Consider the following 21,799-nt stretch of genomic DNA (forward strand, 5'->3'; position numbering starts at 1 on the left):
AACACAACTTCCGGATAATCACAACATCAGCTGTTGTTGCCAAGATGGCGCATAGCCTGACAGATTTGCAGGTCCCCTTGGACGCTGAAACGGCTGGGGACCACGGGAAAGGTGCTTTAAGGCGTTGCAGGGGACGGCCCAGACTTACAGACTCTGACCGAGCCCAGCGACGCCTTGAATCCCGAAAGAAGTACGATATTCGGAGGGTTTACCTGGGAGAGGCGCACAAGCTTTGGAGTGAGCTCCGGAGGCGCACAAGTCTGAGTGATGCTGGACTTGCAGAGTATTTAATTCTGCTTCATTCCACATTTGGAGAGAAATATCAACAGAAACACTCACGGTGAGCGTTGCGGCTGGTTATTTGGACGACTTGATTTACTTCAACACCTTAATAAGACCTAACTAGTGCAACAAGATTTTCAGTCATGCAACACATTTTTTATTTAAACAGATTTGCATTTTATTTCCAGCTGACTATACATTCTTCAAATGACACTATTGTGTGTTACAGGAAAAACACTGCAAGTGAGGAGTCTGTAAACCAGGGAAAAGGTAAATATTATTTATAGTACAATGATGATGCATAGCATGGGATTGTATGGACAGTGAAAATGATACAGTGTATATAAATCTTTCCACTATAATAAATGACAAAAATTGTCTTCTGTGCCCATACGCTAACAAGCTAAAGAAGAGAGACCAACTGTGCTTGCCGCCACAAATTAATAAATAAATGAATATATGGGAAATCCTACGGTTTTAAGGACAAAATAGTGGATTAATTGATCATTAAGTGCATCCTAAGTATGGATGGACATTAAACTCAGTACTGACAGAGGCTTTTGCACCACAGCCTCCTCCAGAGGGCGTGCGGAGATTCCACACAGGAAACACAACCTTTGAACAAACACTTCTAGGAATCTAGGATCTAGGAAACCACTTTTGGAACAACTTTAAATAGCATTAAATAATATCCAACATATTGCATTTTTTAAATGACCAAATATACAAAGCACTGTTATTTGACACCTTCTTTGTGTGTTGTTTTGCCAGTAAAGAAAGAGCGTGAGTCAAGCCTCCATACCCTGGTGTGTTGGTACCAGGAACACTTGCGTTCCTGCCCCCATGAGCCCCAGCTCATAGCTTTGGAGCCCCAGCCTAACTTCTCCACGGCTGCCATCTGGCAATGTGACTCCGACCATTCATTTGTGCAACAACTTTTCTCCCCGCTGAGAGAGACAAGTGACTCGGAGGGGGAGGAGAGAGAGCATGGAGATGATTGTGACAGCGCTGCAAAAAAAGACTCACTGGTGCCTAAGAGATTAGTCGGTCGGGGAAGAAAAACAAACAAAGGTGCGTATTGACAAACTATAAACCGTTATTGTGTCAAACAATAACACACTTCCTATTTTTGTAGATTTAGAAGAAACTCCGGTTGTTTCTGAGGTTCAACACATAACCACAAATAACATAGAACAGACTGAAGATCAATCACACCATGCCAGTATGGAAACCTCCTCCAATGACCTCCCGCTGACAGAACCGCAAGTGTGGGAGATGGAGATGGTACTGGAGCGACCCCAAGGCTCCCCTGAAGCAATGTTTCACTCCCTTGCCTCAGAAGAGGAAGCTGACGATGTGAGGCAAAGCCGAGATGAAGGCGCAAATGAGCAACTTGGAGAAGAGGAGCACATCGGATGTGGTTATGAGTGTGTCACTATGGCAACGTCCTTTGTTGATAAATTGGGAAAGCCGGATGAAGACTTGAGTGACTCGGCCCGGTCACCTTCCCGGCCAGAGCTTTTGGCCCCACCTGCCGTAGAAGCAGAGGAGCACAGGGGTGAACTTTTTGACCCTCACACTTTGGAGACGGTGGTGACGAGTTGTGACCAGCAGACTGCTTTAGAAGGCTCACAGGTTAGGATGAGCGTGTGTATTCTATTATAGGCACGATGAAACATTGCATTGAAGTTGCCATATATCATTTTGCTTCCCAGCTAATTATCATAACCGGCCCCAGCTACGAGGCTCTTTCATCAGAGGGCATTCAGCTCAACATGGGTGCTGGAAATGTGGAGGAAGTCACTTGCACCGTCCTCAGCGGGGTCACCTACAACCAAGCTTGCGAGTCTGCATCAAAAACTCCAGCAGTGTGCGATGACGTCTCCATGACAGGTGTGTTACATTCAGAGCTGAATCGCAAATTCATTACTCAATGCTACTATTTGGGTCCAGTTTGCATCTAAGCTGCTTCTGTGCTTTACAGGACTGAGCGACAAGCAGCTGCTGCAGCCAGCTGTTGACTCTCTGGAGCTAAGTAGCGACCGTGAGCTGCAACGGAGTCTTAGTCGGTTAGTTGGTTTAAAAAAAAACAAAAAAACAACTACATTAATAAACTGAACCAACATAATAACTTCAAGTGAAGGTGTGTTATGTAACCTAAAGCTCTTATTGCCACTTGAAATGCCAGGTCAAAGAGAAACAGGCGCGGCCCAGTTATTGAGGCTGATGGGATGCTAAAGATGTTCCATTGTCCATACGAGGGTTGCAGTCAAGTCTATGTAGCCATAAGCAGCTTCCAGGTGAGCTTCCACCTGTTTCATTCACATTTAATATTTCAGCTTCTTATTATTTGGTCATCGCGCCACTTTTTGCAGAATCATGTCAACCTAGTTCACAGGAAAGGCAGGACCAAGGTTTGCCCACATCCAGGCTGTGGAAAGAAATTCTACCTGTCTAACCACCTGCATCGCCACATGATCATCCATTCAGGTGACCACACAAAGAAACTCACAAATTTACCTTTTGATCAGTATACCATCTATGGCAGGGGTGCTCACACTTTTTCAGCATGCGAGCTACTTTTAAAATGACCGAGTCAAAATGATCTACCCACTACAAAAATGCAAAACATCTATTTATTTTCAAATGTATTGAGCAGGGGTCAGCAACCTGCGGCTCCAGAGCCGCATGTGGCTCTCCAGCCTCTTTGTTGCGGCTCCCTTTGCAATGCTTGAATATTTTTTAGCACCCGTGTGGTGAAAATGCACGTCTTTGTTATAAGTTTACAAAAATCCAACTTTGTGTGAGACCATGAATGCATCCTGACTGAGTTCTGACTGGTAACTGAATGAGCAGACAGGATGCTATCCAGTTCTCTCTGACAGGTTAACATGAAGGGAAATGAGTAATACTTTGAGTTATTTGAGTTATTAATTATTATTAATGAGTTATTTGACGATTCTAAAAAATAAATTAGAGCTCATTTAAAAACAAAAGTTTATCTCCAGTACTAGCAAGAGTACTTCAACTCGTCTTTTTTTTTTTTCCCTCCAATGTTGTTTTAAACATACAACGTTTTGCGGCTCCAGGCTATTTTTCTTTAGTGGGCAAGTGGGTGAAATGGCTCTTTTCATAGTAAAGGTTGCCGACCCCTGGTATTGAGGATTATTTGTACGTACAATGTATGTTGATGTACCTTACATAACCAAATGAGCCAATATTGCAAAACACACATAATTAACAATTAATTTTTTTTTAATTACCTCCACATTACTCCACATTTCCCTTCTTTGGTACTACGATGGTAGAATGGCATATGAGGCAAACGCACTTCGAAAAAGACATTGTGAAAAAAAAGTCCACCTCCCATTCCGTATGGAAGTGATATGTTTTTGCCTTTTTACTTGGTCCAGTTTTTGCCTTTTTACTTGGTCCACCTCCTTCACTCAATTTAGTGACCATAAACTTTAGCGAGGGCTTAAAATCTGACGCAATTCGCCGACTAGCTTAGCACTTTGCATCGTTGTTTACGCATGAGCGGTGACCTAAAGGTCAAAATTCAGTTGTCATCTGACTGGTTGTCCTGTATGTCAATCAAGTAACGGGGATGGATGATAGGCTGACATCGTAAGTTCTGCTGCACTTAGAGACGTCGTTTGATTTGATTGGTCGCCCTAAGGGCAACATTCAGTTGTGACGGCATTGATGCTAGGATGATATTTTTTTAATGTCACGCCGCGATCGACCAGCGATCGACCAGCGATCGACCAGTACCACCTCCGCGATCGACCGGTAGATCGCGATCGACTTAATGAGCACCCCTGATCTATGGTATATAATGTACTTTTCTCGAAAAAATATCATCTTAATGAATATGTGTTTCCAGGAGTCAGAGATTTCATATGTGAGACATGTGGAAAGTCATTTAAGCGTAAGAACCACCTGGAAGTTCACAGGCGGACTCACACAGGAGAAACACCTTTACAGTAAGTTTTTAAGGCTAAAAACTTCAAACTCAAAATGTGTGTCTAATAAATGTACAAACATGTACCAATACAAGTTTAAAATGGGGGGGAAAAACAACTTTTAAAGATTTTCATCTGAGCAAAGCATTTAATTCGAGCACAAATGGATGGATGGTACTGCACTGCTGCCGCTTTCTCAAGCCCAGAGCCCACAGGGAGGCTGACGTCATTGCAGACGCAATGAATTATGCATTTTTTCATTTTAAACTCATTAGTACATGTTATTTACATATTGGTACATGTATTTCTCGGGTATACCTTTTAAGTGTTAAGTTGCTGTGTGATGAATTTAGCGTTCTTTGTAAGATGACACCATGAATCGTTTATATTGTTAAACCATTATATTGTTATCTATAATGACTGCGATTTCCACTACCAGGTTATTTTCTTGTTTTGGTTCTTAACACATTGCTTCCTTCCATTCCTCTTTCAACACCATCATCAAATAGATGTGAAATCTGCGGCTATCAATGTCGTCAGCGTGCGTCCCTAAACTGGCACATGAAGAAACACACCCCAGAAGCCCACTACAACTACACGTGCGAGTTCTGCAGCAAGCGCTTCGAGAAACTGGACAGTGTTAAATTCCACAAGCTGAAGAGCCACCCAGAAAAACTGTCCTCCTGAGGGGGTTCGGGCTATGGCTGAAAAGGAACTGAGGTACCAGAGGAAGACTCTTGATGAATATTAGTTGTGTTTTTCAAAACAACAACAAAGGTCTGATTAACTGCTGTGCAGGACACAGCCTGTTGTAATTCATGGATGTTTAAAAAAAAAATGTACTAAACTCCATATTATTGTTAATGAAAAAAAATACACTTTCAGTTTTACCAGAGGACATCTCATGTTGTGTCCTTCAATGTTTTTTTTTTTTCATTCAACCATGATTATAGCATTATTGTTACAAGCATGTGTGTATTGCCAGAGCAGACAGTAGCATGAGCGGTGTAGCTTTAAGCACCAAGGCATTGTTTTGGTAAATATTCAAAATATTCAAGTCTGCAAGAATATAATCCAGATAAATGTAATCCAGATGTTGCAGGTCGCCATCTTTGCACATAGTTTTATTATGAAGGCTGATTACAACCAAAATAAGAATTGTTGTGTAGTTTGTGAATATTAAGCTAGCAGCATATCTGTGTTATTTAAACTGTGAAAATGACAAGATTGAGGTTGTAATTTAAGATGACGTATTACTGTTACTGACACTGAACAAAGGCGTGTGTGTGTGCGCGAATCTTCCATTTACTATCGATTTACTTACACTTCCAGTCAAGTGAATATTATATGACAATTTCTCAGGAAAATTCTCTGTCCGACTGTGTCACGTTATATTGTTTGTGTGTTATTTTCTAAGCACTTTTTCTTCCTTGTCAGTCCTTTCAACTGATGAATCATTAAAATATGTGGCCTCTATTCACACCGTACTATTATTTAACTAAATGTCATTTGCAGTGTGCAGCATGCCTCTTACATAAAGCACTTGCAGGTGTTTGTGTCGAGTGTGGGTGTGCACAGGACACATTAGTGTCATGGCACAGTCATGACCGATACTCAACCTTTCACTCTCTGTCATTTAAACTGGGGAATATTTAGGGAAATATACATACATGTGACTGTAAATGACTATTTAGAAGATTAGATTAGGGTTTGGAGATATGCGTTATTTACTTTGTGGATGTATTACCTGCTTTAACACAATTAATTAGTTTTCCTATCATGTTAATCATTCATTCTTTTATTTGCAGTGTAGTCCATTTCAATGCGTCACTCATGTTCTTTCATCGCATTGTGAAGGTCAGGCAAACCAAAGTATTCGATGTACTAAAATGCATCTCAGCTTAGTGATATACTGTAGGTAGTATGAACTTCGGTCTTTTTCCCCTATTTTTTCTATGTATTACCATATTATGACTTTATTCCCATAATATTAGACCTTTTTTACACCAATCAAATTTAAAAAAAATTACAATCATTGTTTTGTTTGTCATTACGACAAGGGATGTCTGATAATTATCACTACTGATAATTATTGGTCTGGGAGCAGCATAAAAATGAGATATCGGTATCAGATTTTTTCCCGATCATGAATAGTGATATTATGTACACATGTTCATTCAGTCATGTTACACATTGGTATCAGTATAGGCTGATGTAGGCATGGGACAATATCAGCGTATGGGTTATCGGACATCCCTAATTACGACTTATTTATTCTTTACTATTTCAACTTTGTTACTAAAATTATTTTTCCTCATGAATTTATTCTCACATTTTTTTGTCATGAGATTGTGATTTTCTCTATCACCATTTAGATGTTATTCTTTGTTTCTGCTGTTTTATTAATTGGCCAACTATTTTAACATTGTTTTTGTACATTGTCTTCTCGTAATTATGACTTTATTCCAATAATATTTTGACTTTATTCCCATAACAAAAAAATAACAACCCCAAGAAAGTTTAAACCCCATGCCCAACCATGACTTTGGTATCTATGTTCATTAAGGAATTGCACCACCTTGTCCTAAAACGGAACACCAACAGCAAAAATAGAAAAATATTGAGAGGAAAAAGTCACTTGAAAAACAAAACGATGGATAAAAAAACAGCAGAAATGCATAACATTTACGTGAATAAAGTCAAAATATTGAAAGAAAAATGTGTAATAATGAAAAAAGTCCAAGTTTTACAAGAATAAAGTCGTAATAATGTTAAAGTTAAAATAAGTAAAAATATTAAAGCAAAGACAAAATATGTAAAAAAAAAATAAAAAATAGGAAAAAAGGGCAAAAAAGTTAAGTATTCATTCATTTTCTACCGCTTATCCTCAGGAGGATCGCGGGGGTGCTGGAGCCTATCCCAGCTGTCTTCCGGGGAGAGGCGGGTTACACCCTGGACTGGTTGCCAGCCAATCAAAAAGTGAAGTAATAATAGTATATTTTTTTTAGCTACAGTACTGTATATCATAAAGCTGAGATGACTATTACCACTCATGACACAGTTGACACTCCCACTCATCTGGATCTATGCATTCATATGTCATCGCCCCGTCAACTGGCAATTAATTACAAATGTGACTTATTTCCCCCTTTGTCATTTGCGTCTTTAGAATGTTTTGACTCTCCAAGTGGCGGTGAGTGTGTGTACAAACAGGTGATCCCACAGCGCTGGCAAGCCCTAAGCCCAGCTCCATGGTGATGTGTGTTACTCAGCTGCTTTGGCCACACCCCCTACCACCTCTCCCTTGTTAGTACATATAACATGCTATCCTCCTTAAAATAACAGGAGAAAAATCATCTACAGCTCTTTCGGATGTAAGACGAGCCACACTGGATGAGAATTGACTCTTGTTTGTGACTTTTTTCCACCCCCACAGGAACATTTTCCATCACCGGAGTCAAGGAAGAGACTCTGTAGGGCACACCTTTGGATAGTTTCCTGACAGGTACGGTGTATGGCTTGACTTACTGTGTATTTTAGTTGTTTTATCTGTAAACATATGCCATTGTTGAAATATGTATATATTTTACATGGATGCTGCTCAGTGAGGGTTTACTATGAGGTCTAACATCAGGATGGGGTCATGTTCAAACATTTGCATGTGTTTGTTGATGTGCAGCTCTAATTTGCATTGGATTGGGAGAATTGCATTTTCTAATGTTTTCTTTTTGTTTTGCATGACTGCTTTATTAATAATGTCTAACCAGAGTGACTCCGTACTGAACATGATGCAGTGATAACAGATGATCTATTGATGCAATGCATACACTACATTAGTCCATATCGCAAAATACTAGCCTGAGTAGAATAACACTTAATAGCACTGTGTTGTGCTAATTGGGGACGTTAGTCAACATCTACTGGTCTTTACTAATGTTACAGTAATTTTTACAGCCACACAGCTGGGGGACCCGAGTTCGATTCCACACTGGGTGGAGTTTGCATGTTCTCCCCGTGCATGCGTGGGTTTTCTCCGGGTATTCCGGTTTCCTCCCACATTCCAAAAACATGCTAGGTTAATCGGCAACTCCAAATTGTCCATAGGTATGAATGTGAGTGTGAATGGTTGTTTGTCTATATGTGCCCTGTGATTGGCTGGCGACCAGTCCAGGATGTACCCCGCCTCTCGCCTGAAGACAGCTGGGATAGGCTCCAGCACACCCACAACCATCGTGAGGATAAGTGGTAGAGAATGAATGAATGATGAGGTAAAGTGGCGAGAGTGTATACAAAATACAAACAATAATAGTGATCAGTTTTGATTGACAGAAAGATGGTGACAATAAAAGGTGTCAAAGACAATAATAAACATACTTTTATGAATAAATCTAAAAATAATACAGAAAATGATCTTTATGAATCTTTAAAACAAATTCTGGAAATCTAAAATAAACATAAAAAGCCATATTTATATATGTCTATATGTCTATTTTTAACTCATAATAGGGTTTAGTCAATGAATGTGAGTGTGAATGGTTGTTTGTCTATATGTGCCCTGTGATCGGCTGGCGACCAGTCCAGGGTGTACCCCGCCTCTCACCCAAAGTCAGCTGGGATAGGCTCCAACATACCCCTGCAACACTTGTGAGGATAAACGGCATAGAAAAGGGATGGATGGATGTACGTATCTTTTTACAAAAATATGCTTTCTCCCTTTTTTAGTCGGGAACTGATATTTTCCTGAAACTTACTACAACTGCCGATTACTATAGAACAGAAAAAGGTAGAAAAAAACTTTTTTTCCCTGATGAAGACAGGAGTCTAATCTTTCTTTTGGTGGTTCCATGTAGAAAAAAAATATTCTGTGTACCTTGAAAGATTGGTCAAAATTGTATAAAATGGCTGGTACTGAAGGGGTTGTCTTTTGAAAAGGTGCCGAGAATGAATGCGTTAATATAAGCTGTTAAGCATGAAACAAATAAACCATTACATTACCAGGGCAGAGGGGGGTGTCAAGGCAACTATGACTGTATGCACCAAGACCACTAACCTGTGACCCCCAAATATATGATTAACCTGATGTGGACCAGCAGGCTCAGTGAGCTGACAAGCTCCTTCCTGCTTTTGCTCTATTAATTCTGGTTATGTGTTGGCCAGTTAAATAAGACATAGGGCAGTGATACACATGAGAAGTGAGTAATAACGGGCTGTGGCAATATTTGAGAAAGCAACAAGCTACTTCACACAAAAGAGTTTCAGGGATAATAATTCATTTTGTAACACTAAACAAAGAGCACAGAGGGCTACACAAATACACACTCTTCACATCTGGGAGAGGTCATCTGGAAACAGATTTAAAGAAAGGGTGAGAACAATATTCTTGTATCGGGCCGCAAATGGCCATTTGTGGCTCTCGCTGTGGTGTGCTGGAGTCCCAAAGACATTTTTTTTAAATCAAGAGACACACTTCTGTAATAAAAGTCAGCAAGTTTGAAGTAGTTTTAAGATGGGAGAAAAAACGACCAAAAGTTGGCAGAACTGCTTTTTATAAGAGCACTTTTTTGCTGAAAAACAATATTGTCCAACTCTTAATTTCCGATATCAGCTGATACAATACTGATATCTGAAACATGACATATCTCCTGTGGTGGAATGAACATGTGTTATATACAGCATTTTTTAAATATTGGTTGTCATGATTGGGAAAAAATATGATACAGATATCTCATTTTTATGCTGATATCGAGCATCCTTAATTATTAGTATCAATATTTCAACAATTTCTCCTTAATTTAGCTTTTTTCAATTTTTATTTTATTTTTTTATTTTTTTATGAACAATGGGCCAATAACAAAATTAGCTGCAGCCTGCAAGCGGCCCCCACTCTTCAAGTTGGACACACATGCTTTAATAATTAATTGGTTGTCATTGTTTGTAAAAAAAAAACCAAAATATTTTCATAAAAACTAAATAACTGGTTAGTAACTTTTGTGTGTAAAATGTAACTTTTCCTCGTATTTGCTGAATAACGTCACACCTCTTCCACGACATGTCTCTTATAAGTGATACATTAACAGACACAAAATAACAACATAAACCTAACACAAATCATTTGTGTGACATTTGTGTCCAAGTTTCGGTCCTTCCTCAAAGCTTTCCCAGAAAATACACCAGGAACACTTCCTGGTGAAGCAAACCAAACAAAGCTTTAAAACCCTTGCTGCTTGTAAGGTGAGACGTGTTTGTTGAATGTCATGTGGATGAATTGAAAAGCATGTTTGAGAAGGAAAGGTTATTATATTCATAAAGGTTGGGAAAAAAAGGAGAACAGGTGTATCCTGCCCCTCCCACTTGACAAAGCTAACAGTCTTTAATGTCAATAGTGTAAGGATTTAACGTCACTGAGATAACGGCACTTTTCTTTTTTTTTTCAATGTAGTTTGGAAACATCTGCTGAAGAAATGGGATGCTTTGGTTTCCTCAAGTTTATGATGTTCCTTTTCAATGGGATCATCTTTGTAAGTTGATGCTTTTGATACTTATTATTCGGTATTTAATGCATACCACACCATATAAGACATTATATATATGATATACAAATATATCTGGAGGGAAATGACATTTGCAACACAGAATTATCGTTACTTGCGGACTCTCTAAAAATAGAGTAATCCCTCATGTATCACCCATCTATGATAAGTGGATTGACATGAAGTAAGATTCCTTATTGATAAATGACAATTTTTTTTGTTAGAGCATTTAAAACCTGTTTACCACCTTCTAAATACGTTACGGTTGTTCGGTGGACCAAGTGGTTAGCACACAGGCCACGCAGCTAGGAGACCCGAGTTCGATTCCACTCTCGGCCATTCCTGTGTGGAGTTTCTCCGGGTACTCCGGTTTCCTCTCACATTCCAAAAACATGCTAGGTTAATTGGCGACTCCAAATTGTCCATAGGTATGAATGTGAGTTTGAATGGTTGTTTGTCTATATGTGCCCTGTGATTGGCTGGTGACCAGTCCAGGGTGGACCCCGCCTCTCGCCCGAAGACAGTTGGGATAGGCTCCGGCACGCCCACGACCCTCGTGAGAATAAACGGTAGAAACTGAATGAATAATTAGAGCCCTTTAGGCATAAAATAACACCCCTATAGTCACCTTTACATACGTATTAATCAATAAAGATATACATAGTATCAGTGAGGGACGGACAGGAAGTGATGTTTGTTCGGGATTGTTGTTTCTGTTGTGAGATAATTCAAACCTGTAATAAATGTCTGTTGTTACGGCGATCAAGTCTGGTGCTTGTGTGTCTCGCTGAACATTACAATAAGAATACAACACATCACATCTTTGAATGCGTCTTCTGCATGCCCTATATGTGTATATTACTTAATTTGGCTATTGTTATGCTTGAAAATGATTAATTTAGGCAATAAATGCATCATTAAGCATATTATTGGATTAATAATAGGCCACAGTCAACCATGAAATAAATATGATTTGTTAAAAACATGATAATGTGAAGCACTGTGATGTGGGACCACCATACTTGAACATTTCCTTCAATTACAGTTAGCTAATAAGATATCATGATACAGTTTTCGACACTGACCGAATATGCATCCTTATATCCCAGGTAGCAGGTGCAGCCATCCTGGGTGTTGGCATCTGGGTGAAGGTGGATAGCGGCTCTATCCTGGGCTTCCTAGGGAGCATTGATAACGCACCCGCAGAGCTCAATCAGGTGCTCAATGTGGGCTACCTGCTGATCGCCGTCGGCGCACTGCTGGTCATCATCGGCTTCCTGGGCTGCTGCGGCGCTGCCAGAGAGAGCAAGTGCATGCTGCTGCTGGTAGGCGGTCTGATGGATGAAACAAGCGTTATGTTCCAGTTTGCATGTGTTAAAACAATTAACTCTCACCAGTGGCGTCATTAGGCCTATTTTAGGGGGGCTTCAGACCCCCTAAAATGTTCTTTATAATTCTAAATAATTAGATATTTTTTATTGATTTTTTTTTTTTTTTTTTACAAACAAAATCAACGGACATCAGCGGACAAATTTCATATAATAGGGCAAAAGCAGGCTAATAAGCAAGCCGATAAACCTATAGTAATAATCAGAAGAAGAAGAATGATGATAATAATAATAATAGGCTAATTAATATAATAATGATTATTATATAATTGATCACTGTCCACTGGACAGAATAGTTGCAGAGCTTGAGCAGTGGTTTTGCAGTGTAGATTGTGTGTACTTGTACTGTAAATTTAATTGTGGCCGAAAACAATTGAATATCTCTACTAAATCTGTCCAAAAGTGGGAAAGTTATACCCGGTTCTTGTTCGTTATTTGTTTTTTTTATTTTTTTTAATGCCTACTACATTCATTCATATCCTGTGCATCTCCAGGGGGCTAAGTCCCCCTGTCCTCAGAACCTAGTGACGCCCCTGACTATCACCACTAGTCATTAATGGCTGATGGTGCATATTTAGTTTGTCAAATATGAATTATATGTCCTCAGGGTTGACTTTTGGTTGAGTAAAGTAAAACTATTTTGATTTATTTCCCCAGTTTTTTATCATAATCCTGCTGGTCTTCATAGCAGAGGTTGCAGGAGCTGTGGTGATCTTGGTCTTCAGACCTTTGGTAAGTTAAGACATCCAGACCATTTGATTAATACTGCTTTTAAGTACCTTGGCTGTCCAAGTGACAGAATGAATGTTTCCATGGTAGGCCGAAGAGTTATTTGCCAAGCTTGGTACGGCAGCCGTGAAGAGCATAAAGAAGGACTATGGGAAGAACGCTGACATTACAGGACTGTGGGATACAACAATGAACACAGTGCGTAAACAAAACTCACGGTTATCAATTAAGACTGACACCTATGTGACGTGTATTCTCTTTTTTTTCTACTTAGTTAAAATGTTGTGGAATCTACAACTCGTCAAACTTTGTTGACTCTCCATATTATATGGCCAACAACAATCAATACCCGCCTCCGTGCTGCGCTTCTGCTGATAATAAGCCCTGTAATCAAACAGTGATCGACAATTTCTCGGTACGTATTGAAAAGATCACACCTCCAATGTGTTGGTGGCCTACTTCATCTAACTTACTTATCTAACTGTTCTGTATTCTTCTCAGACGGTTCCAGGTTGCTTTGCAAAGATAGAGCAGTTGATTGATGACAACACAGAGGTGATTGTTGGCGTGGCGCTGGGAATCGCAGCTCTTGAGGTATGAACTCACTTCAAAAATGATATAGACTAGAATAGTGCGGCTCCACCATATAACTTAACAATGATAAACACTGTATGCGTACGGAATACAAGTAGAAGGCCTGACTTAACTCAATACTCATTTATAATTCTATTACTTTTTCTTTGTGTATTCCCCACAGATATGCGCCATGACTGTTTCCATGATCCTTTACTGCAAGATAGATTCCAAGTCACGCTAGCTGCCACAGTCACTTCTCATTCTGCCTGTAACCGGTTTTATTTAGTAGAAATGTGTCATTTCAGTAATCAGAATGACTGAAATATATATTTTTGTTCAGTTTAAACATAGCAATGATAACTTTATGCATAACATTACAGCTCCTGCTAGAGAATATTTAACATGTCAGAAAGAATATTGCCTGTATGACATAATATTCAGGAATTACATAACGAAATGGAACAAGGAAATGCCTAATTTGTTGCCATGACGCAATAAGAAGTGATCTGTACATTTGTTATATGCAATATGATTCATTTTGAAATAAAATAAACATGTATTTCTACACTTTTTTCATTGAGATGTGATGTTTACAGCAGTAGAACGTATTTAAATTCCTATCTGTGACTAACTTTCATATTTTGTGTGTATTCAAATGCTGACTCGGATGCACAACGTGTCATACATAGTGTACAAAGCAGCATGGGCGCCGTCTAGTGACCGTTTTTGACTATTGCAAAATAAAATAGCAGATACAATGCAAATCAACTAAAATACTACTGAAACAGGGGAAAGTATTTTTTAGTTGAAAAAAACGATAAGTATTGATTTATTGGAAAATTTATTTAAAGCGCCCTCTTTTGGAATGATAACGTCTTCTTGAATGCAAATACACCCATAAAATGTAGGTAATATATGGAAATAGTCAGTATTTATTTATTACAATTCTATGTGAGTTTCAATAAACATGCCATAAAAGCTCTTAAAAAAACTGCACAAAACTTACAATATTTATCTCTCGGTTACTATTTAGGGGTAACTGAATATTTTTGACCATTTTGGGACACCGTATGTCTAGCTAATGTATGGAAATGCGGAAGTAAACAAAACAAGTTAGTATCGATGCACGAGCGGTAAATATATTTTTTGGCAGTGTTCATCAATGTGTCCATTTACACACGTACCATGTGCTTACCACTGCTCCTTCTACCAATAAAATATAATGTACATAATGACTTCTTGTTTTATAATTTTTGCCCGGGGCGCTATTTCACTGACCTGCCGGTTGGACCGGACCTCAAAGTAGCACGTCTTCCACAACTAGTCAAGATGGCGACGTCACACAACGTCTATCTATGATGCTCTCCTCCCACTTCTTCGCCTTCCTTAAAAGTGTGCGGAAGAAGAGGGGGAGGAGTAAAGTGCGCGGCTCTTGGTTACTTTCACACGCAATATATGAATACATACATACCAGAGCTCATTACATAAAACAGGAAAGCAACTGTGGGGAAATAAATGACATCACTTGGGTTGTCATTGGACTTACATGGAAGCTTATTTTTAAGGCGCGAACGCCGTCAATGCGTCTTTGGTTGGGCTGTGAGAACTTGACAGGTGTTGCAGCTGAACGAGAACATGTCCAATGGGAAAGACGCAAATGCTGCCCAAAAGTGAGTACACCGAATCCTTTCTTTCGTGAGTGTTAAAATAGCTTTTCTTATTTTTAAGAAAAGTAACTTTGTTGGGTTTGCTGCGATGTCATGTTTAAAATGTGGCACTTTGAAAGTGTCAATGTTTGTGTGTTAGCTTAATGCTGTCTTCAGACGTCACGTGACTTATGGCTGCGCTGCATTAGTTTTTACTATGTATCAACATACTTTATTAAAGCTGTAAAAACAACTGCATGAAAAAATTGCTGCAAGTTTATGGAACAAAATTGATGTTTTTCCAGGCTACCAGGAGAGCAATACCTACGCAGATCTTTCATTACTTATGTAAATCGGTTATTCTATAACAATGTAAATTATCATTATGTCCTTTCAAAAGTCAGATATATTTCTTTCCACTCACGTGCTTATAAATCTGGCACCCCTGCTAGCCTGGCTAATTTCCGTTTACTAGTACATTATTTGTCGTGCCAATATTTTACAATATTTATGTCAGTGGCCTTAGAATGCTAATTGAATACGATTAACTCAATTGACAACATTAGGGCATTCTTCAGAGGCAAGATACGAAATTTTACCCCATAGAGTCAGTTTTACGTACTTTTGTGTTTACCATTTATGTTTATACTTGCTTATCTGGTTTATCTAGCATAGACGAGATAAATGAGAGTTAATGCCCGTATACTATACATTACAGTAAATAACTGGCACAATGAATGAGCTAATGAACTGAATCATATTGTGAGTTGCTTAGTTACAATCTTTAGCTAGATTAAAGGGACTAAATATGAATCCACTGGAGTCCTTGTATTGCAGTGGGCTGCACGGCGGACAAGTGGTTAGCACGCAGGCCACACAGCTAGGAGACCCGAGTTTGATTCTACCCTCGGCCATCTCTGTGTGGAGTTTGCATGTTCTCCCCGTGCATGGGTGTGTTTTCTCCGGGTACTGGGAATGGTTGTTTGTCTATATGTGCCCTGTGATTGGCTGGCGGACTAGTCCAGGGTGTACCCCGCCTCTCGCCTGAAGACAGCTGGGATAGGCTCCAGCATGCCTGCGACCCTTGTGAGGATAAGCAGTAGAAAATGAATGAATGTATTGCACTGGATCTCACCAGATTGCGCTGCCAACAAATGGCTCCTAATGTTTACATTGAGTGTATTTTCTCTAAATTCAAAGTATGCATTAAAATGTTTTTTTTCTGTTTTTTTTTGTTTACCCGCATTTCCATATTTTAGCAACTCCATCCAGATGACCCTAAAAGAGAGCCTGGATGAGTGCATGGAGGCCCTGGATCTTTTCCTGAACAACCGCTTCAATGAGAGTCTGGAGTTGCTTCGGTCAAAGTAAAGCCTAAGATTTGTATTTAACTTGGAATGCAACTGTGCTCATTCGTATGTTCTAGTAGGAGGTCCATATTGTCTAGCCCTCAGGTGATGCTGAGAACTGGCGTAGACTGTGAAGTAATTCACCTGTAGCTCAGGTAACTTCTTCCGTATCCAGGATATTAGGTGTTTGCTGACGCCCGAGGTGTGACTGTTTCAACAACCAGTGAAAGGCAGCCCTGCTAAATAAACACAAAGCTCTGAGATGTTCACAGCGGTGACTGTCAAAAATCCTTAAAGTAAAAGTACCAACAGATATATGAGTAAACCCTCATGGTGTAAAAGATCTTTACTCGTGTTTACACAAAAAAAAAATAGGCTACCTTACGCATCCTCATGTTAACTTTTTTTTTCCAATTCTAGTCACACTAAACTGTTTCTGCTTTGTGCCAAAATGCTAATATAATTTTTAATGACCGAGTGACATGCTAACTAACGAACAGAGAACCCTGAATAAGATGCTCACAATTTTTTTTTCACTTTTTTGAGTGGAATTTTTCTTTTTTTGTCCCTTGAGTCTACTACCAAGAATGAAACACGATACTTCGCCTTCTACTGCCTCACTCTTGTCGTTGTACATCTCACTATGTGGACAACTACAACATCACTCCGCATTTTTCTAATACTCGTGTTACCAGTTAAACATAGCCGGAGGTCTGCACTCTACTGAGTGCCATTCTAGTTAAAGAGACAGGAGAGAATTATGTTTCCCTTTGCACCAATCTAGAATTTATAGTAATTTTAGCAAAATGGGAATTGGAAGTGACGCTTTCCAAGTATATGAGTCTCTGCATAAACATGGAGGATTCTTAACAGGTAGCCCCAAATGTATCTGTGGCGATCCATTAGTATTAGTGGCGGAAACCCCACATGAGAAAGAGCTTGGCGACAGCGGCAAGGTTAAACTCCCTCTTGAACAGAACCTAGGCTCCTCACAAGCCTGAATATACTGCCCTGTATATTTACAATATATGATTCTATCCATGTTCTCTGTGTAGAGTGGATGAGAGTATGTACCATGCGCTTATCTATGCCACCGTGCTGGAAATGCAGGCCATGATGACTTTCCAGCATGAAGACATCAGCAGTGCAGGAGCTACAATGAAGACTGCACAGGAGCTCTGCCAGAGGTGGGCTGTCTCCTCCATTCAAAATAATATTTGGGCATTTTTTAGCTGGATGGATGTTAATAGGGGAAATGTGTTTTTCAGATTAAGCATACATACCTCCATTTGATGTTTCAGGTTTCGGCGGAAATCCCAGAGTTTAGTAAACAAGTCAGCAGGAGAGCCACTCACTGAAGGTAAAAATTTGCCATACTTTACTCCTACTATGCTGAATATTGGCGTTGTTACCGATATTCGTTTCATTACCCATACTGATATCAATCATTACCAATATAGACACCCCTCAAACTAATATCATAATGAGCTTATCCCAGCTGTCGTTGGGGCGAGAGGCGGGGTACATCCTGGACTGGTCGCCAGCCAATCACAGGGCACATGTAGACAAACAACCATTCACACTCACATTCATTGACTAAGCCCTATTATGAGTTAAAAATAGACATATTTAAGCAAATTGTACATGTTTCTGGCCTGAGTTACACACATTCAAGTGTAAAAAATTGCTAAATGAACTAAAACACAGATCAAAAGACATGCTTTTCTCACGCATTCAAAGACAAAGGCCAGGGTATGCATATGTAACGTAGTATTATCATTGAAAAAGTAATATTTTCACAGTTTACTATGTGAGAGTATCTATATTATGCCTTATTCATATCTTGTATGTCAAATTTTAATTGTATTATCGCTGTTGTAGGGTGTTATTTCATTTTAGAGGGCTCTAATGTTAAAAAATACATATTTTAAAAGTTATAAACAGGTTTCCTATGCTCTAACAAATATGTGGTTTGTAAATAAGGAATTTTAGAGTTTGATCACGTTATTCTCATAAATTGACATATTTTACTTGTCGTTATCCTCAAAATCAATGTGGCCCTAATACACCATTATAGAAAACACAGGATCTGCTGTTGGCCTCGACTCACGCCATCACAACACTCTACGCACCAGCATCTTTGCTCCACTACTGCTAACCCTCAGCTAATTAATGTCAATTCTCTCTAGCTTCTGCAGATATTACACAATATATTACATCTTCTGAATGCCTTCATATTTATATTTATATTCATTTGGCCATTTTTATGTCATACATAAAGAGGTGAGGAGGTGATATTCGAACCACAACTGTCATATGTTTTTCTTTATTTTGGAAAGAGTCACAGTAACGATGTGTATCAATGTAACACAAAAGCAAAAATATTATTACTATAAACTACTATACAGATGACCATAATTGGAGCATGTCAATAAAAGTTGGTTCATTCAGTTAATTACCATAGTATGAAAGGCCACCAGAGTCACCTGGCTTAAGAGAATGCTGGGAAATTATCAGAAGTATTAGAACTCTTTGTCTTTGTATGGTCACTATTCGTTAATATTATTCCACAGAGCAGCTCCACGCTGAAGTGTGCTTTGCAGAATGCCAACTCCAAAGAGCTGCCCTCACCTTCCTACAGGTGAAGTACGCCTCGATACACCACGTTGCCAAATATCTCTGCATTTATCCTAACCGGTGCAACACTAGTTGGTCAGATGACGGCATTTAATGTTGCTTTGCAGGATGAGAATATGGTGAGTTTTATCAAAGGTGGGATCAAAGTACGAAACAGTTACCTGATTTACAAGTAAGTCGCCTTACATACTGTGGTATATAGAGAGTACTGTGATGTATAGTAAATGTCAAATATGGAGTCAGGTCACTGGTGTTTGAATACATCCATGCTTTTATGCACCTTGCTTTTGTCCGTAGTTATGGAGTCCCACAAAAGTAAAAGTATAGCCTTGATATGATAGGAATTAATGTAGTGGTTACCCAACTGTGTCCCAAGACTTTTGTCAATATGTTCAATCATGTAAAACGTTTCATTAAAAAAAATATCATAAAGGTGCCTGAATTTGGTTGGAGTAGAATTTAATGTTTTTGGTTTTATCCTTCAGAGACTTGCACTCCTACGTCAAATCTCAATCCTGTCTCAAAGGGCCCAGCCACGTTCACTTAGAGGGTGGGATCTCTTTTGGAATCGGGGCATTTAATCTGGTGAGATGTTGTTTTTATTTCTGAATCATTATATAAATATATTATGGTTGGAATGTATTTTTTTTTACTGTGCACTTCTGTGTTTGCAGACACTTTCATTATTCCCTCCTCGAATATTAAAGGTTTTGGAGTTTGCAGGCTTCTCTGGAGACAAGGTGTGACACGTCAAAGCTGACTTTTATTTGAATATTCTACAAAATATGATCTGATCCACCTTTTTAAAGGATTACGGTTTGTCCCTGCTGGATAATGGTGCCAGGGCACTGAATCTACGCTCCATGCTGTGTGCTCTGCTACTACTTTGCTATTACACCTTTCTCACATTCATATTAGGTATGGCCCCCTTCCCATACGCTTGTATGCATCTAAATGATCATTCACTCATGCAGAGATATCTGTAAGAGGTGTCATGCCATCTCTATTTTGTCTCTTTCTTTCAGGAACAGGAGAAATACATGCGGTAGAAGCTGAAAAGTTGCTGAAAATATTCAGGATTCGCTATCCGCAGGTCAGTGGATGCCACAATACCAAAAACAACAAAAACATTATAGACAGCAAACTTACAGCAAAACTCAAAGTGGATGCTTGCATAGCAACCACAGGCACACACAAATTCGCGGAATTTTAGTCAAAAATTTATTTATTTGGGCTGCACTGTGGAGAAGTGGTTAGTGCACGGGCCACACAGCTAGGAGACCTGGGTTCTATTCCACCCTATTCCAATTTTGCTCGGCAATCTCTGTGTGGAGTTTACATGTTCTCCCCATGCATGCGTGGGTTTTCTCCGGATACTCTGGTTTCTTCCCACATTCTAAAACATGCTAGGTTAATTGGCCACTCCAAATTGTCCATAGGTATGAATGTGAGTGTGAATGGTTGTTTGTCTATATGTGCCCTGTGATTGGCTGGCCACCAGTCCAGGGTGTACCCCGCCTCGCGCCTGAAGAGAGCTGGGATAGGCTCCAGCACACCCGCAACCCTTGTGAGGATAAGCGGTAGATAATGAATGAATGTATTTATTTGATCCGAAAATATAATAATACAGGTAAAATGTACAACATACATGTACCACTGTTAGAAATGCAACATTTTTACATGTTCATGTCTTTATTCTTCACCAATAATGTCTTTCGTAAGCGTTGAGATTCGTTTGTCCTTGAACTCACCACTGTTGGTTTCAGATGTAAAAGATGTAAGATATAAAATCCATCCAGCCTCAAAACTTGTATAGAATGCAAGTCAGAGAAGACAAATTAATATATTATTAATATTATTGTATTGGAGAAACACACTTCTTTTGGTTGGAAACCCCTGGTATTAGCCTGACAACCAGGCTAAAGGCAACACCGTAACTCTGTTCATGGATTATCTTACATTATTGTTCAGTAGTAGTCTGTAGCTATAGCTATACAGTTTATACTTTAAGCAGGACATACTTGTGTAGGCATCGTACCAGGCTCGTGCAGATGGACGTATTGGCTTCCTATGGCACCTACGGCTATCGTGATCGGTATAACCAGAGTGTACAGCGGGAGAAGCCGGGCATTAACGAGAGGGCACGAGGCACATTCAAGTCATTTTTGCACGAGATATAATTCCCCATATCAAAGTGTTGAACAAGTATGTGAGGCATACTGTATTTAGGGCTAAAACCTGGATTGTTTCACTGTACTGAATCTGTACCGTTTCTTTGGAGAAGCTTAACATCTTGACATTGTGGAGTTTGTTTATCCAACATCATACAGCATACTGTCATCTCTCCTAATCCAATCCACACATACTGTAGGTGTTTCCTTTCTTTTGTTGCGTACACTTGCACATAAACGCTGATTCATCTTTTTTTTTTTTTTACATTTTACAACCACTTCAAGCTTTTACATTGCATGACTTTGCAGCGCCTGTGTCCACCCCACCTATCGCATATATTGCCCATCCCAGAGAGCAAACTTGCCGCTCTTAACACACTGTGGAAAAATTCACAGAAATGTCATTCAACAAGGTTGGAGTTTTAATCTGTGTACACTTCCTCTACTTCCTGTACAGGGAGCAATATTCCTCTTCTTTGCTGGCAGAACAGAAGAGATGAAAGGAAACATCGATGAGGTGTGTGTG

The 21,799-nt window shown here is 39.4% G+C and overlaps 3 protein-coding genes and 1 long non-coding RNA gene across 4 annotated transcripts in view; 3 read left to right on the forward strand and 1 right to left on the reverse strand.

Moving 5' to 3' along the window:
* The first annotated feature begins 23 nt into the window (after positions 1–23).
* znf653 (zinc finger protein 653) lies at positions 24–5,999 on the forward strand. Its single transcript, XM_058049350.1, has 10 exons — positions 24–340; positions 512–552; positions 1,054–1,353; positions 1,418–1,917; positions 1,998–2,175; positions 2,267–2,351; positions 2,471–2,582; positions 2,658–2,772; positions 4,169–4,268; positions 4,757–5,999. Exons 1-10 carry the CDS (start codon positions 45–47, stop codon positions 4,932–4,934), a joined length of 1,905 nt encoding a protein of 634 aa, XP_057905333.1. The 5' UTR covers positions 24–44; the 3' UTR covers positions 4,935–5,999.
* Positions 477–14,984, reverse strand: LOC131103247 (uncharacterized). The gene is made up of 3 exons (XR_009119582.1): positions 14,749–14,984; positions 11,863–12,111; positions 477–1,813 (listed from the first exon to the last, which is right to left on the reverse strand). It is a non-coding gene; the product is annotated as an uncharacterized LOC131103247 (long non-coding RNA).
* tspan34b (tetraspanin 34b) lies at positions 7,573–14,009 on the forward strand. The gene is made up of 8 exons (XM_058049352.1): positions 7,573–7,752; positions 10,687–10,765; positions 11,887–12,102; positions 12,823–12,897; positions 12,985–13,092; positions 13,169–13,309; positions 13,396–13,488; positions 13,652–14,009. The coding sequence occupies exons 2-8, from the start codon at positions 10,709–10,711 to the stop codon at positions 13,709–13,711; spliced, it is 750 nt and encodes a 249-aa protein (XP_057905335.1). The 5' UTR covers positions 7,573–7,752; positions 10,687–10,708; the 3' UTR covers positions 13,712–14,009.
* Positions 14,785–21,799, forward strand: part of zgc:158403 (tetratricopeptide repeat protein 39A) — a 10,955-nt gene continuing 3,940 nt past the window's right edge. The window contains exons 1-11 of the mRNA XM_058049351.1: positions 14,785–15,140; positions 16,376–16,483; positions 17,521–17,652; positions 17,767–17,825; positions 19,039–19,106; positions 19,210–19,274; positions 19,588–19,687; positions 19,777–19,842; positions 19,912–20,020; positions 20,128–20,195; positions 21,731–21,790. Of these exons, the coding sequence (XP_057905334.1) occupies positions 15,106–15,140; positions 16,376–16,483; positions 17,521–17,652; positions 17,767–17,825; positions 19,039–19,106; positions 19,210–19,274; positions 19,588–19,687; positions 19,777–19,842; positions 19,912–20,020; positions 20,128–20,195; positions 21,731–21,790 (870 nt within the window). The 5' untranslated portion in view covers positions 14,785–15,105. The remainder of the gene's footprint in view (positions 15,141–16,375; positions 16,484–17,520; positions 17,653–17,766; positions 17,826–19,038; positions 19,107–19,209; positions 19,275–19,587; positions 19,688–19,776; positions 19,843–19,911; positions 20,021–20,127; positions 20,196–21,730; positions 21,791–21,799) is intronic.

The sequence above is a fragment of the Doryrhamphus excisus genome, chromosome 15, assembly GCF_030265055.1.
Source record: "Doryrhamphus excisus isolate RoL2022-K1 chromosome 15, RoL_Dexc_1.0, whole genome shotgun sequence".
In the NCBI taxonomy this organism is placed as follows: domain Eukaryota; kingdom Metazoa; phylum Chordata; class Actinopteri; order Syngnathiformes; family Syngnathidae; genus Doryrhamphus; species Doryrhamphus excisus.

What these genes read in the sequence shown, in the direction of transcription:
- tspan34b (XM_058049352.1), top strand. Translation starts at nt 10,709, where the DNA reads ATGGGATGCTTTGGTTTCCTCAAGTTTATGATGTTCCTTTTCAATGGG. An exon ending in TTTTCAATGGGATCATCTTT is followed by an intron (nt 10,766 to 11,886) that starts GTAAGTTGATGC and finishes CTTATATCCCAG; the next exon opens with GTAGCAGGTGCAGCCATCCT. An exon ending in GGGATACAACAATGAACACA is followed by an intron (nt 13,093 to 13,168) that starts GTGCGTAAACAA and finishes TTTTCTACTTAG; the next exon opens with TTAAAATGTTGTGGAATCTA.
- znf653 (XM_058049350.1), top strand. Translation starts at nt 45, where the DNA reads ATGGCGCATAGCCTGACAGATTTGCAGGTCCCCTTGGACGCTGAAACG. An exon ending in GGGAAGAAAAACAAACAAAG is followed by an intron (nt 1,354 to 1,417) that starts GTGCGTATTGAC and finishes CTATTTTTGTAG; the next exon opens with ATTTAGAAGAAACTCCGGTT. An exon ending in CTGCTTTAGAAGGCTCACAG is followed by an intron (nt 1,918 to 1,997) that starts GTTAGGATGAGC and finishes TTTGCTTCCCAG; the next exon opens with CTAATTATCATAACCGGCCC.